The following is a 16,671-nucleotide window of genomic DNA, read 5'->3' on the forward strand; positions in this document are numbered from 1 at the left end:
TATGACATTTAATTTATTCTAGGTCAAAATATAGGTATTTATAGTTTTACAAAATTTAGTCGCATCGATTCAGTTTAAATATTCCATGTTTTGTTAGCAAAGTAAAGAAACAGTTACATATTCAAAAATTCACATTTAACAATAAGATACTTACCGCCAAACGCGACGCTGCGCACTATTTTTTTCCCAAAATCCCGTGCGTTTTAGCTCTCTTGTCTAATAGCCAAAATTAAATATTTTTTTTTAATAGGATAGGCGGTGCGCAGGCATATTTTGAATATGTGTGCATGTCTCTTATACATTGAGGTATTATCGGAAATTTTTCTTATTACAATTTTACATAAAGTTTACTTATTTTCGTGAATTTTCTAAAAGATATCCGCAAAATGGACGCGAATAGGCAGGTGGACGCGAACAGGCGCAATGACCCTATAATTTTAAATTAAATTTTGATGACGCTAGAGGACTTATCTAATAATCTAAAACTTGGTTCCCCTAGATATATATATGTATAGGTACTCCTTGTTAAAAAAAAATTAAACCTTTAATCGACATACTTATAAAATTTTGTTACAAACAACTTACAAAAAGAAATGAAATCCCACCAAAAACATTTTCATGTAAAATGTTGCCAAGACGAGCCCATATGACTCGCACTGTCAAAAAGTTATCAGATCTCATGTAGAGCGAAGCTTCTAACACTACACGCCCTAACTCTACAAGGCCTAACTTCACAAACTCTACACCTTAGTCAAAATATGTGGCTTGGCCGTTCGTTACTACAAGAACTATTGTATAACACAAAAGTAATGCACAGTGAATTAATTTTTCACCTTACGCCGATGTGAATGTAGCGAAATGGCCAAGCCACATATTTTGACTAAGGTGTAGAGTTTGTGAAGTTAGGCCTTGTAGAGTTAGGGCGTGTAGTGTTAGAAGCTTCGCTCTACATGAGATCTGATAACTTTTTGACAGTGCGAGTCATATGGGCTCGTCTTGGCAACATTTTACATGAAAATGTTTTTGGTGGGATAGGTATTTATAGTTTTACAAAATTTAGTCGCATCGATTCAGTTTAAATTTTTCGATAATAAATCGATAAGAAACTTCTTATCTTTCATAAATAGATTTTTATTCAATATTCAGCGAACAATAATCGGTCAGCTATAAGGATAATTATTACAAGACTTATAAGGCTAAATTATAAGGAACACTATAATTTGGTAAGCAAGACAAAAAAATTAAAAGGCTAAGTACATCCTACCTCTTTATTTGTTAGTATACTATTGAGTAATTATAATACTTCCTTATGTCGATATTTTTGTGCAATATATTATTACAATGACTAGCTTTTCTCCCGCAGTTTTGCCCGCGTAGTCAAAGAAAACTAGTGTTGCCCAAATGCAAGAACAAGACGAGACTTAGCCAGTCTTGGTCTTGGTCTTGCGCCAATACACCTGGTCTTGGTCTTGGTCTTGGTCTTGCGCCAATACACCTGGTCTTGGTCTTGGTCTTGGTCTTGCGCTCCCAGTCTTGGTCTTGGTCTTGGTCTTGCAGCAAGAGTCTTGCAAGTCTTGCAAGTCTTGCAATTACCTATTAGTCTATTACTATTTATTAAAGTTTACTTTAAATCTTAGAAAAACGTATTAGAATTGGAACATTATGAGCTTGAATTAACATAGCCATAGTAAAGATACTTGCGTAATCAGTATAATGTATTCATTTTCATTCTAAGCACTCTGAAACTTATTTATTCTTTGGAACACCTGTAGGTACTTACTCTTAAAAAAATTCGAAATTATTTTGCATGAGTATACCTACGCCCTATGGCGGCAATCAAATAGTGTCAAATGTTATGATTTCGGCGTGGCGGCAACGATTGTTTTTCTTTGAGAAGTAAGTACAAAACCTTTGATGCCGCATTATCAAAGTGCCGATTGTTAAAACATAACTATGCATGCACTCAGTTTGATTTTAATAACTAGATATTTTTTTAATCGCTATGTTTATGGTATTAGTCGTAATGCGCATAGGTCCAGTTTTTCATATTCTTTGATACATTTTTTTGCGTCTCATAGAATTCCTAAGCGTACCTACCTATACACCGAACTGCTACACCTAACTACTCAGTGAAATAGCGCTAAGTCCTGCAAGACGCAAGAGTCTTGCAGGCTATGTCTTGTTCTTGCTCAAGTCTTGCACGGTCAGTCTTGGTCTTGGTCTTGCTAAAAATACGCGGTCTTGTTCTTGGTCTTGGTCTTGCAAAAACGCAAGAACAAGACCAAGACTGCAAGACCAAGACTGAATTTGGGCAACACTAAAGAAAACCCGCATAGTTCCGCTTCCCGTGGGATATCCTTGGTGTTAATCCAAGTTACGCTATATGTGTGTGCCAAATTTCGAATGAAAATAGTTTCAGCAGTTTTTGCGTGAAGGAGTAACAAACAAACATAAATTCTTTCGAATTTATAATATAATATATGTAACATATATTTTGTAAAAACGGAAGCTGTTCATAAAAATATAGAGAAGAGAGCCAGGTTCGCAGTCAATGGGCTAACAATTCAATTTTAAGTTTTTGTAGAATTTTCCTACAATTAGGTTTTCCTGTTTCTGTATTTTTTTTATAATAATTTAATCATAAATATTAGAATAATTATCATCTGGCTACGACTCTTTGTTGCAGGGCTTTTAACTCCTTCTATAGCTTACATAGCTGTAGAATTTCTCCCGATACTCCTACTAACTCTTGATATTAAAGGAAAAGTATGTCCTTATTTAAACAATGGTGATTTATAAAATTTTGCATAATATATTTGTGATTTTTATCGCCTAATAAGAGACGGCGGGGTTTAAATAGCTTTAACATTTAGCGTTTTCAATGGCGTACACGTATCTAAAGGTCAGATCTTAAATTCGTATAATAGTTACTTTCAATTCATCTGTTAAGATATGATTAACTCGTTATGAGAAGTTGCAAGGATTTTATGTCATCAGTGCTTTATCGAATGGTTCTAGATTAAATACGTCATAATATACATTTTCTGCTGTCTATATCGAACTGATAAGAACTTTAAGAAAAATCGGTTCATTCGGTCTTGTGTTTAGGATATATCATTTCAATAAATACCAGTCGCACTAATTATGTCAATATTCTGGAAATAATAGTTGATTTGAGAACAATAATAATGAGCTAAAAAGAGCTTTATTAAAAAGTGAACACCAAACGCTTCGATGCGTAATATCAAAATAAGATTTTACTTTCTGTCAGTTTAATTACACAGCAAAGATGTACAATGAAGATGTATTTCTCCACTTGTTTACAAGTGTGCACCAAATACATGTATTCTACAGCACATAGCGACAGGCATTGTGTCTGTTCGCCACACCTCACTGAAATTGGGATAAGGTCATCTGAACATGTCTGAACTGTCACAAACGCATTTAGAAAACTAGTTTCGGCCTTCTCATATTATATCCCTATACGTGTTATCTGGTATTAAGCAGACTGAAGTATGCTGTGGATTGAATATTAATGTCTGTAAAATTTTCTTGTCGTAATTTTCTTTATAGAATCCAGAATGAATTTGATCATGACGTGATGATCTTCAGCAAATCTATCTTGGGCGAATACTAGTAGGTTTCTGAAATTCTGAGTTACGGTCTACGACCTACGACTAGTCTTTGACAGTGTAACTCAGGAGAAAACGAGGTGCACAGCTTTTATTTTATAATAATAGTATATAGGGATAGTAAAAAATAGCTAAGCATTTTTAGCATCACAAACTATGGGCAACTATTTGAATGAATCAAAACTTTTAAGTTTGAAACTGAATTGAAGCAAATTAAAAGCTCACGATTATGTTTACATTTTTTTAGTTTGGAGAAATCAATTTATGAATTTTAGCTATCTAGTTAATAGATAGTACTTTGCTATAACTAGTGTTGCCCAAATGCAAGAACAAGACGAGACATAGCCAGTCTTGGTCTTGGTCTTGCGCCAATACACCTGGTCTTGGTCTTGGTCTTGGTCTTGCGCTCCCAGTCTTGGTCTTGGTCTTGGTCTTGCAGCAAGAGTCTTGCGAGTCTTGCAATTACCTATTAGTCTATTACTATTTATTAAAGTTTACGTTAAATCTTAGAAAAACGTATTAGAATTGGAACATTGTGAACTAGAATTAACATAGCCATAGTAAAGATCAAGCAGATTAATAAATAACTGAAGATTTGATAAGAAATTCGAAAAATCAACTGACCTATATGTCGTTTTCCATGGAAGTAACTGTTTCTTAATAAACATTTATGATTTATAACATTTGCTAAAACATGTAAAAAAAACAAATTAATTACAATAACTTGACTGTATTTTAAAGAACAATAGGTACTTATCTGTCTAGAAAGAGATTGAACCCTCAAGTTATAAGAAATTTAATAAAAGAGTTTTACGATTTATCATTTATTTGAATAAAAAAAAACATAATATAAGTAATCAATATTATAATATATACTTACTAGAATGAATTAATATGACATCTAGATACTACCTATCCTTACCATTTTATCCTAATCATAATACCTACTACTTGCGTGATCAGTATAATGTATTCATTTTCATTCTAAGCACTCTGAAAATTATTTATTCTTTGGAACACTTGTACCTACTCTTAAAAAAATTCGAAATTATTGTGCATATGAGTATACCTACGCCCTATGGCCGCAATCAAATAGTGTCAAATGTTATGATTTCGGCGTGGCGGCAACGATTGTTTTAGATTTCAAAAGAAGCCGCCGGCGCGTGTATCATGACCATGTACTTCCGAAAAGCGGCAAATTTCTTTGAGAAGTAAGTACAAAACCTTTGATGCCGCATTATCAAAGTGCCGATGGTTAAAACATAACTATGCATGCACTCAGTTTGATTTTAATAGATATTGTTTTATTCGCTATGTTTATGGTATTAGTCAGTTTTTCATATTCTTTGATAGTACAGTTTTTTGCGTATCATAGAATTCCTAAGCGTACCTAACTACCTACCTATACACCGAACTGTTACACCTAACTACTCAGTGAAATAGCGCTAAGTCCTAGCTGCAAGACGCAAGAGTCTTGCAGGCCAAGTCTTGTTCTTGCTCAAGTCTTGCACGGTCAGTCTTGGTCTTGGTCTTGCTAAAAATACGCGGTCTTGTTCTTGGTCTTGGTCTTGCAAAAACGCAAGAACAAGACCAAGACTGCAAGACCAAGACTGAATTTGGGCAACACTAGCTATAACTACTTAGTAGGCTAATTTAAATTTTATGCTCTATTAATAAGAATCCAATTTGTTTGATAGGTCATAATTATTTGACCTATATCCGGAAATACAAGGTAATTTTGATAAGCAACATTATGTTATTATTATAATTGTTATGTCATTTTAAGGCTGCGTACTCACGATCGTGTTAGCTGCAAATAATTCTGAACAATTATCTTATTTGTGTACAGGGTTTAATAAAACACGATGTAGTCATTATTTGTTGTGTAAATACAGTTTATTGTAGAGTTCATTGCTTTTTCCAAGATCACGTACTTTGCCTAAGGTTATTACGGTGATAATACTGTAGGAAAAGGATTTCTATAGTGGCAGCTTCTATTCAAACATTTACGATCACTGATTATTTTATGGAGGCATTAAAATGCAATAAATAAAATATTATTGATAATGTATGAAAATCCTTTTTCAGGATAGACTTAACTCACGGGTAATAGGTATTTGATAATTAAATTTATGAAATTTTCTATGATGCAGAGCAATTAACCTGCCCTACTATTAAGTTAAAGGTTCACGGTTCAATACATCGCATCATATTTACTCAGTACTGTAGTATTTTATTTCCAGTTCATTTCGTCTTCATTCATCATTTCACGTCGCCGTTTTGATTTTCTTCATATTCATAGGCGTTCCACCGCCCGTTAATTTTCAGCCTTACAGGCCCACGCGGACGCCGGGCGGCGCGGGCGCAACATACGACTTTAGTGTCGTAATTATAAGTGAACGGATTTGGGTAGTCGTGTGTGTCGACCGCAGAGTAATTTGATACAGTTATACAATACTCTAACTATTTAGTGTAACAATTATTTATCTGTGGCCTAGTTGGAGACATTCATGATCGATAAGACCGTAAATGTCCTGGCCAAATTGTAACGTGTGTCAGAGCTTACAGGATCAGAGCTTTGTGTTGTGTGTGGAAGCACATTTCTTCAAAAGAATGAATTAACAAAAAATTATCTTCGTCTTCTTCATATTATTCATATCTATATTATTCATCGTAACAAGCGTACGCTACTCATTCAAAACTTTCATCACTCGTCAATCAACTCTATGGGCTAGTAAGAAAGTGCGCGCACGTAGCGACGCAACTTCCTATAGAGTTGATGGGAGAGACAAAGTTGTAGTAGTTGCGGAGACAAAAGTTGCTCTTGCGCGCAAGCTCTAATAAAAGAATTTATTATGACATTTTCAGACAAACAAAACACTGCCTAACAAAATAATGCCTACACGTAAATCTTTAGAAAACGTAAATCCACCTACAATCTACATAGACTAATATAAAAGTGCAAGTAAGATGCGTTATCAATGCCTTTACACTAAATAGTGTTTCGTATAAGCCTACTCTATGTAAGTTTTATTATGTTCACCTCATTATATCTTGAATAGTAATTAGACTGGCTACGTGACAACTATTTAAATGGTCAATTACACTTGTTTCTTATGTATTCTAAATTGGGAAGGAGTTATGTAACTGTCTGCAAGATTTTTGAAGTAATTGCTTAAAAGAAAAGAGGAAGCCTGTCTGGTATGCCTGGCCATGGCGAGTGATAAGCTGATAAAGACTGCTTATAAATTATTTTTATACATAAATACATGCTTAAATACATTATTATTTGAGTAGGTGCCTATGTATAATTATTACACTCTTTTTAATAAAAAGCTTTTAATCATGAAAAGTATTTAATTACTTTTATAATAAATATGATGTTTGATTTGAACATAACAATTGAATACAAAAATTATTAGATAGGTTTTTAAAACACATTTTTTAATATTCTTTAATGTATTGTAATACAATTTAATGTATTAAAACACATTTGTTACAAATAATAATTATCACATAATGTTCCATATTCCTCACTGTTATCTGTCATACAATACTTAAAGGCTTATTATTTGAATCACAGATCACAGAAATGATTTGAATTATTTGAACCATTTCTTAACAATCACATCTCTACTATCTATATTTTAAAACTATATCACAATAAGCAACCCAACAAATTCGCAAATACAAATGAAATATATAACAAAACAATACTCTTTGAAACTCCGCTACGATTTATATTTATTTCCAACATGGTGTCTAACACCCCATTTATAATTTGCATTTTTGTCCGTCTTCACAAACGTGTGGACGGGGCCCGTGACACCGCCGTTTTTGTGGTCGTGGTCATCGTGGTCGTGGTCACGGTCGCGGTCGTGGTCATATTCATCCTGACCACGTTTTGGTCGCTGCCATCTTTCGTAGCGTACTGGAACTAAAATTGTGTGATCATTACTCACTACATAGTATAAAACAAAGTGATTTTCAAGGAAGGTTTTAGTATATAATTTAATTAGACAAAGCGAGCGAAGTCGCGGGCGGAAAGCTAGTGTTTGATAAAAAAGTCTTTGGGACGTTAAAGTCTTTCATATATCTATTTTAATCGCCAGTCCATAACGAATTACTATCTTACTTATAATCGTAAAATATTAATTCATAATAATTATATCACGGGACGGCGCCGGCGCTATTGCTTGTATGAATTTAGTAAGAAAGTTGAGGAGAGAATAAAGTAGTATTATTAGTTATAAAGTTTTCATTATGAAGTAAATACCGCGTGTCACTTGCTCTATTTTCTATAGAGCTCATAATAAATTGTATGACAATTAATAATTGTTTAATGCAATAAAGCCATGACTCCGAATGATACACCGCGCCGCGGCCGTAATGACCATAAATGTATTTTTATAGATAACTACTAGCTTACCGCCCGCGGCTTCGCCCGCTTTCTCTAAAACGATTTGAGATTTAAACTATCCTATCTCTCAAATTGGATCGAAATGCACAAGGTGTGCGAATTTTATTATAATCCGTTAAGTGGTTTAGGAGTCCATTGAGGACAAACATTGTGACACGAGATTTATATATATTAAGATAATATTATCAATTTGAAACTATTATATAAAAACACTTGCTATACGTTTTCATATTTCCAATAACACCAACCTTGTAACAATAACTTTAATAAAACCGCAGACAAAATGCGTAACACAGAACGTTTTTCTTATATCATATTACATTTTTGTTAAGATAAAGTTACTAGCTTTTTAATAATTTTGTAAATTGAGAAGAGTTTAGAGAATTAGTTAGTTAGTTACTAAAGTTATTGTTTTAATTAGCTATGCACCATTTCTTAAATGTAGAGCTCTACTATTATATACTGTAAGTGTAATCTATACTAATATTATAAAGCTGAAGAGTTTGTTTGTTTCTATGTTTGTTTATTTGTTTGAACGCGCTAATCTCGGGAACTACTGGTCCGATTTGAAAAATTATTTCGGTTTTAGATAGCCCATTTATCGAGGAAGGCTTTAAACTTTATATCGTCACGCTAAGACCAACAGCTACGCGGGTGAAACCACGCGGCACAGCTGGTTATTTATCACTACATAAATTACATATATAGTATAAAAGAAAATCGCTTTCTCTGTTCCTAGGTCCCTTTGTATGCTTAAATCTTTAAAACTATGCAATGGATTTTTATGCGGTTTTTTTAATAGATAGAGTGATTCAAGAGGAAGGTTTTAGTATATAATTTATTAGGTTTTAGACAAAGCGGGCGAAGCCGCGGTAAGCTAGTATATAATAATATAATACCTACTAGGTATTCTATGTAGCGGTGGTAAAGGTGCGTATCTGGTGACCCGCAGCGGCCTATGCACTGTGTAGAACGGCGCAGACCAAGCTGAGCTGGTCACCACCACACTTGCTAGAAGAAGCTGTAATAAGTGAACATAATTATTTACTAACATTAAAATAATTAAATCAGTGTGTCAAATAATTAAAATGTAATGCATGATATCTAATAAAAAAAAAACTGTCAACTTGCTAGATGTATATTAAAAATAACCTGTTACGAACGTAATATTCGTAAGTTAGTGTTAAAATGCGCTCTTTGTTTGACTAGTTTTGAGGTCTTTATTATTCAGTCTCACCTTTAAAATATATTCTATAGCAAGGAGAAATATCAAATATTGATCCTAATAACATAGTTATTAAATAATATAAATAAAAAATGCATATTATATTAATTATGAAACAAAAAGTTACAATAAAAAGTAAGTACGTGTATTTTATACCTAGTGTTTTATACTGGCGTGACGGCACTTTTCTACAAAAAATTAGAGAACGTCAGAAAAATATTTATCTTTTTTATTCGTCTAGGTTTTAACGTTAATTCATAGGTACCAATACTCTCAAACATGAAGAAACTAATATTGAAATGGAACCCAATTGAAACAAACTAAAGTTTAACTGTGTCCAATTGAAAATTGCTACAGACCATTTCTTATGAAGGCTTGTGTGTCATTTATTTATAACAGCATAAACGTAGATAACCGCAGGCAAAGTTCGCAATCAGTTAGTAATCAATATCACATATTTCATGACCCAAAGGCACACAGCCCTATATAAAACCGGCCGAGAATTCACCAAATGTCAAAATAAACTTACATAAACTCTTACCAAAGTGTAGCAATCCATATCACTTGGAATAATGCCGCCTATAGTGTCAATGCGGCGTTTATAAAGAAAGAAACGAATTTGTATCACTTTCTATCGGTTGTACGCTCCACTGGGTTTGAATTCATTGGTCTTACCATTAGTGAGGTCAATTTTAAAGTAATTTTGAGAGAGTATGCTGGAATAGACGTTGGGAGAATGATTATAGTGAGCGCTTCTCTTGAAGATTGCGAATTGATACTGCAATGTTAGGTGGTGGCTGGTGCATTTGACTATATGAAAATCTATCTCTTTATTGGTGATTCACAGACAGAAAACCGTTTATAGAGTTTGAAAGCAATTGCGAAATTATTGAAGATCCATCTAGAATCTAGATGGTCCTAGAAAGCTGATCCATTAGTTTCTTTGAAAGAAAAATAATTATTATTGCTTAGAATTTATCCCCCCCTCTTCACTGTGTAATTTGCGGAGGAAGGGAATGGGAAGGACCATAGGAATGACATAATAAACAACGCAACTACAGATTTCAGATTTTCTAATTTTCTATATATAGGTACGTTACGTTCCTTTTTCCGAATGACGTATTACGGGATAAAACCTTATAAGTCCTTTTACAGGAATAACTTTTAAAGATAAGTGACTATTTTGGTAGGTAACTACCAAATTTCATTCAAATCGGTTGAGTGGTTTAAGCGTGAAGAAGTACCTACATAGTTCCTACATTGTATGCAGTTATGCACTCTTCAAAATTTCTTCAAAGACGTGGTTTTTTCGGCTTTTTCTACGTTTCATTTAATTTAATATAATCAGAAAAGCTTTTAACCAGCGTGAAACAGTTCTTACTCGAAAATAATGCATAATAAATAATTTCATAAAATTGTAAGCAACATAAAAATGTCGTGACGCGGTTCTCGACTTCAAAATGTTGTCTTTTACAAATTGAGTAATTGGCTTACGAATATTATGATTATTATGTAAAATTATGTTTCTTTTCAACAGTGCAGTGTCTTATTTATAGTACTTGTTCGTTCAAAACAAATTATTTTTTAAAGTACTCAATAACTGAAATATATAAAAAAGTAATCATAATGGCTAATTTGCAAGTAACTATATAGGTCTGCTAAAATATGACAAAAGTTATGTTGATTGGTGGGCAAAATTTTGCTTTATTTTTTTGACTAAGGCAATACTGGAGCGTTGCTTAGTATTATGACATAAATACTTTGTTAAACAAAATTGCGTTTTATACGCGTGAAATTAATGTTTGTAAACTTGGAACATTGTTAATCTAAATTTAGTTGTTTTAAAGAATAGGCGTAATTAATTTTTTTAAAGCGGTTCAGCATTTATTGTTACAAATTTTTACATCATTCTGTCTGAGCTTGTGAATAATTTTGAAAGATAAACGCTGGCAAGTAAAATTGTAGGATGTGAACTTATTGTTCAACAAAATTGCATCGCTTCGCTGATCATTTTTAACAGACTTTAGTTCCCAGTTTGTCAAGGGTTGTTATTTGTTTAAAAAGTATGTTTGATAGTATATTATATAGTACCTATTATATTATTTGTGGTTTGGTAGAGTCGAGTTCCGTAATGGAGGCGGTAAATTATTCCAGCACTTAGTCACATTTTATTTAAAACTATCTTTAAAATTCGATTTTTAGGCACTGCCAGTTTGACGAGAGGCGCCCTAGTAGTTATGCCATTATTACATCCCATCCATGTCAGTTTGTTATAGAGATACGCCAGCGTATCTCTATAATAAAGCCTTTGGTACTGATCACATCGAAGAGAAGAGATGCAAGATGTAAACGCCTACGATGGTCCATGTTAATGATATTTGCTTTTTTTAAATAAGGCGAGATGCACGTTCGAGCAGGAATATCCCAACAAAACCTTGCGCAAGAGTTTTGCACTCGTTGGATGGCGTTTTTAGTACGGTACAGGAGACGAGGACCGTTCATTACATTCGCATAGTTGAGTTGTGACAAAACCCATATAAAAAACACATAGTCTGAGACGTGAACGAGGTTCTAGATAATTTCTCTTTGCGATTGTCGTATTTATGAACTTTTCGAATCGTGTTTCGAATATTTTTATATGATGTACATATCTGGTGTCTGATATTATTACATATTTCATGCAAACAAAAAAGCAAATATTTTATATCGAATCATTGTAGCAATAATCTTAACGTTTTTGTCACAGACATATATTTTTTGTGCATTTATGCATTTTAGTAATTGGCCGTAGATAACCAAAAAGGATCCAACCCACAAAATGTTACTTTTGAGTTATTGAAGTTTGAAGTTTAACCTGTGTTTGTTCATATAAAGACTTGCTTGTGTTAATTGCTTCTTAAGGAAAAGTGTGTGTGTCAATGTATATTTTATTCTTACAAACAAATTTTATTGAATTTAGTTTTATTTCTTGAAACATTCAGCTAAATGTGTGTTAGGATCCTTTTTGATAAAACCTATTTTAAATTATGATAAGTGAATTTTCATTTCGCAAAAACGATTCAAAGTAGCTAATTGCTACTAAGATCCTTATTTTTTTTAATTTCGTAAATAAAACAACTAACTTTCAATTTTTTTTTTCATTATTTATATAAAACATATTAATTCTATCCGATTTACTATTCTTCTTCGTGTGCAAAGTCCGGTTCATCGCCATATCTACATCGTCATGAAGTCTTGGATTGCCCCCTTGGATTGATTTATAGAAATCCAGGCAGTATTTAGATAAATAGTCAAAGATTGACTCCAAATCGTCTAATTGGGCTTTTCTTTAACATTTGGCCATAGTCATTGAAAATCATTATCAGATACCTCCGAAGATTTACCTTTCGAGCCCGCCCATACATACAACTTTTGCATCGACTAAACTGATCTGTCGAGCTGTATTCTCCTCTTGAATTCAACATGACTAAACTGTTTAGTCGATGGAGGTGCGCATACAATCGATTTCAGTCTTAATAATTTATATCCCCAACAAACCTTACAGTCTTCTATAGGCAATTCTTGAATGAAGGTAATAAAGATCACATGAGCGCGTGATCGATAGTTGTGCGAGTAATTTTTTTTGTTACTTCGACATGTTCGTCAGCTTCGTAAATTTTTTCAGGTATTTTCGAAGTGCTTCTATTTTAGAAAAATCGGTATAAAAAAGGCAAAGATGTGTGACCCGATCAAGATACTTGGAGTGTGAACTTAATGCATGCCTAACGCCTCAAGCGTAAATACATAATATTCAGTCTATCCAAATGTTCTGAATCGTTTTTGTTATTAAACCAGTATACATTTCTACAAAATTCAGTTTAACAAAAGAGATCCATGCTTTCTGAATCTTTTTAGTGATTTATCTATTGCATCATAATATCATAAAAATTAAATATCTAAAAGGATCCACATGCTTTTGGATTTTTTTAAACATTTTAGTTTTGTGTTAGTTTCTTAGACTGAGCGTTTTACAATATGATCCAAGAAGAATGGATTGTTTTTACGAAACTAAAATATGGCTTCTCCATACATGTGGGTTGGTACCCAGTGTCAATTTAACGTCAAAATATTCATATTTTACTTGGATTGTTTTTGCTAATCGAAAATATAGACCTAGACGAGCAGTTTGGTATATTTAACTCATTTTCGGTCATGTTGTGGGTTGGATCCTTTTTGGTTATCTACGGCCAATTCTAATTAATAAGTATGTGGGATTAAATAAATTTGTTTTATCTCCTTGTTTGTTTGATAAATAGTAAATAGTTATACAATGTGCATTATACATATTATTATGAGCATAGAGCAAGTTAAACGTGCTTAATTAATTTCATAGATGAATGAAACCGGACATGTCAGGACAGTCGTGCACGAAAGTATTTATAGATTAATAATAAAAAAAAAATACGTGTGGTACTCGAGGACTGTCGCGGTAAAGCTATTGCTATTGCCGGTTGGAGTAGGGGGTGTTAGGTTTTTTCGTTACGGAATTTTTACATTCGGTCGCCGCGCTCAAACTCTGAGATAAAAGCTATCCAATAGCTTAAAAAATTAAATATATTTTTCATTTATTTAGGAAATACGTCATCACTTGTTTTTATAAAGTGCATATTATGTAGGTACTTACGTCATACCGACATCCTACATGAGAAATGTTCAGGAAGCTTATGTTTATAAATAAATAAATATATTTTGTAATACTTAATTTTTTTGCCGCCTCCTTGGTACAGTGGTTGACGCGTGAGCGTAGAACCGAGGGGTCCTGGCTTCGATTCCTGGTGAAGACGAAGAAAAAAAAATCTCGATCTGGCAGGACACAGAAGACTGATCACCTACTTGTCTCAAAAGAAATTCGATCAGTGAAACAGATGTGGGACTTCACTTTAATTTTTTTTTTAAATTATTTTGTATGATGCGTTAGTATAGTTAAGTGTGTCTCTTAATAATTATGTATAAGTATTCCCTGTTGGTTTGGTAAATGGTATGCAGAATGAAAGATATTGTAGCGGCTCAACGTAACACAGTGGGGTTTTAGTCGGTAAGAATCCAACATAACCCACGGCTCCTTCCCGGGGCCGCCGTGGGCATCTATGCCAGTTTTCCCCACTTTAAAAAAGCTGTACAAACGCAGTGTCGTACTGCACAATGTCTTGTTACCGCACTCTACATAGACATGTAAATACAATTTGCTCACCAGATCATGACCATATCAATGAATGATATTAATGCTTAATTACTTTCAACACTTCTGTCCCTGACTGTAATTATCTGGCACACTTTCGTACATTTCACAATCGTTTATTGTCTGTAACCTAATTAGCAATTTTGTAATGAAATGGACTAATTTATAATATCTTTACAAATGGTTAATAGGTCTTTTCTTTAGAGCTTTGATAGAAAAACCAACTTGAAATGTATAATAAGATTTATTATTATGAAAACTAAACGCTAATTTATAATATAGCCTATGTTACCTACTACCGCAATTCTGATGATTACAACGATACCTTACAAGTCAAAATCCGTCCAGAGGTTTGAGCTGTAAGGCGTGCCAAAGAAACTTCCAAGTTACATACGTACATTCGTATAACATACCTAACCCTTCTTTCGCAGTCGGGTAAAATGTAAAGAGCGACGTCAAAACATATTTCCATAGTTGACTCACACCCACATGTGCGTTGAATCGTAAAAAGTAAATTGTATGACGTTTTTATTACGTTTAATAATTCATGTTTAATTATTCAATTAATTATAATTAAGTGTGTATTTGTGCATTAATTCATGTTATTTGATTGATGTGTGTAACCACTGTAGCTAAAACAAATGCCGATGTTATGTTTCTATTAAACGTGAAATTATTACCCGATTTCATCACTTTGCAATGAAAAATTATTGTTGACTAACTTTCCGCCCGTGTTTTCAAAGAAAAACCCGCATAGTTCCCGTTCCCGTGGAATTTCCGGGATAAAACCTTTATGTTAATCCAAGTTACCCTCTATATGTGTGCTAAATTTCATTGTAATCGGTTCCGTAGTATTTGGGTGAAAGAGTAACAAACATGCATACACATACACATACATATCCATCTTCACAAACTTTCGCATTTATAATATTGAGGTAGGATGAGATAGGATTGAAGAAGGTAAAATATATTTTGCATTATAGAATTCAAAGGATGTTGTCAAGTAGGTAAATAAATAATATTAGAATGACAAGTTTGATAGCTTTCTTCAAGTTATTTAATCAAATTGGAAACAGAGGAATTACGGCGGGAACCAGAAGGAAATCGGAAAGAAACCGGTAAATTGATGTTAACGTTAGGGCAGTGATACAATGAGCTTACAATGAGATACAATGAGCTCTATTATCTTTATGAAATAAAGAGGAATATAATTGTCAATACTTCAACAGACTTTTGGTATAATACTATTACCTATACTATACCTAATACACTAGTAAGACAATACTTTTTTAGAATATTTAAATTACAATAAAAATATTTCAGTTATCTAAGTTTTTCGTCCACTTTCTTTGTCAAAATTTTTTTATATTTTGTAATATGCACATCATAATGAAAATATTTGAAATTTTTTAAGAACTTTTTACTTGCCTTTGCGTACTACAAACTGTGATTGATTACACTATCCGATACTTCGAGACACAAAAATGTATATATGCCTTATAACCCTTTCATTCCCACTGTGCCACCAGCCTATCAAATAAGAAGCGGTAAATAATTATGGGATATTACATAATCTATTATTTTACGGTTGTTGCCGTTTTGTCGGTTATCGGAGTCTTTGCCTGTTATGGCGATAAACGCTCTAGTTAATTATTGCGATTGTCATTAGTTGCGTAAAAACAATGACAAACTAATTAATGTATTATGTAGGAAGTTGCCGCTTCACTACATAGTACAAAGTCGCTTTCTCTGTCCCTACATCCCTATGGGCTATGAATGCTTAAATATTAAAACCTACGCAACGGATTTTGATGTGTATTTTTCAGATAGAGTGGTTCAAAAGGAAGGTGTTATAGTATATAATTTGTTAAATTTTAGTACTATTACCTATAATAGTACCTTGTATTATATTATGTGAAGGTAAAGACAACGCGGACGGAAAGCTATAGAGTATTAGCATAGTATAAAGTCTTTTTTTACTAAAGTAACTATGAGGTAGATATGATAAATTAATTAACGTAGAAAATTATGTGGATTTACGTACTTTAATGTGAGAAGTTAATTCTAAAGTTATAGGCTGTCGTTGTAATCTGTTCCGGCATTTGATATTTTTTTTGTTCTATTGCGTCTTCTGGGAAATGTATTTTTGCTTTATCATTGTTATGTTTTATATTAG

At 33.1% G+C, this 16,671-nt stretch overlaps 1 protein-coding gene across 1 annotated transcript; it reads right to left on the minus strand.

The window, feature by feature from the left end:
• Positions 1 to 7,162: 7,162 nt before the first annotated feature.
• Positions 7,163 to 9,979, minus strand: LOC123692432. Its single transcript, XM_045637177.1, has 3 exons — positions 9,819 to 9,979; positions 8,956 to 9,073; positions 7,163 to 7,569 (listed from the first exon to the last, which is right to left on the minus strand). Exons 1-3 carry the CDS (start codon positions 9,834 to 9,836, stop codon positions 7,364 to 7,366), a joined length of 342 nt encoding a protein of 113 aa, XP_045493133.1. The 5' UTR covers positions 9,837 to 9,979; the 3' UTR covers positions 7,163 to 7,363.
• Between the last annotated feature and the right edge of the window lie 6,692 nt (positions 9,980 to 16,671).

Source organism: Colias croceus, chromosome 6, assembly GCF_905220415.1.
Source record: "Colias croceus chromosome 6, ilColCroc2.1".
Classification (NCBI taxonomy): Eukaryota; Metazoa; Arthropoda; class Insecta; order Lepidoptera; family Pieridae; genus Colias; species Colias croceus.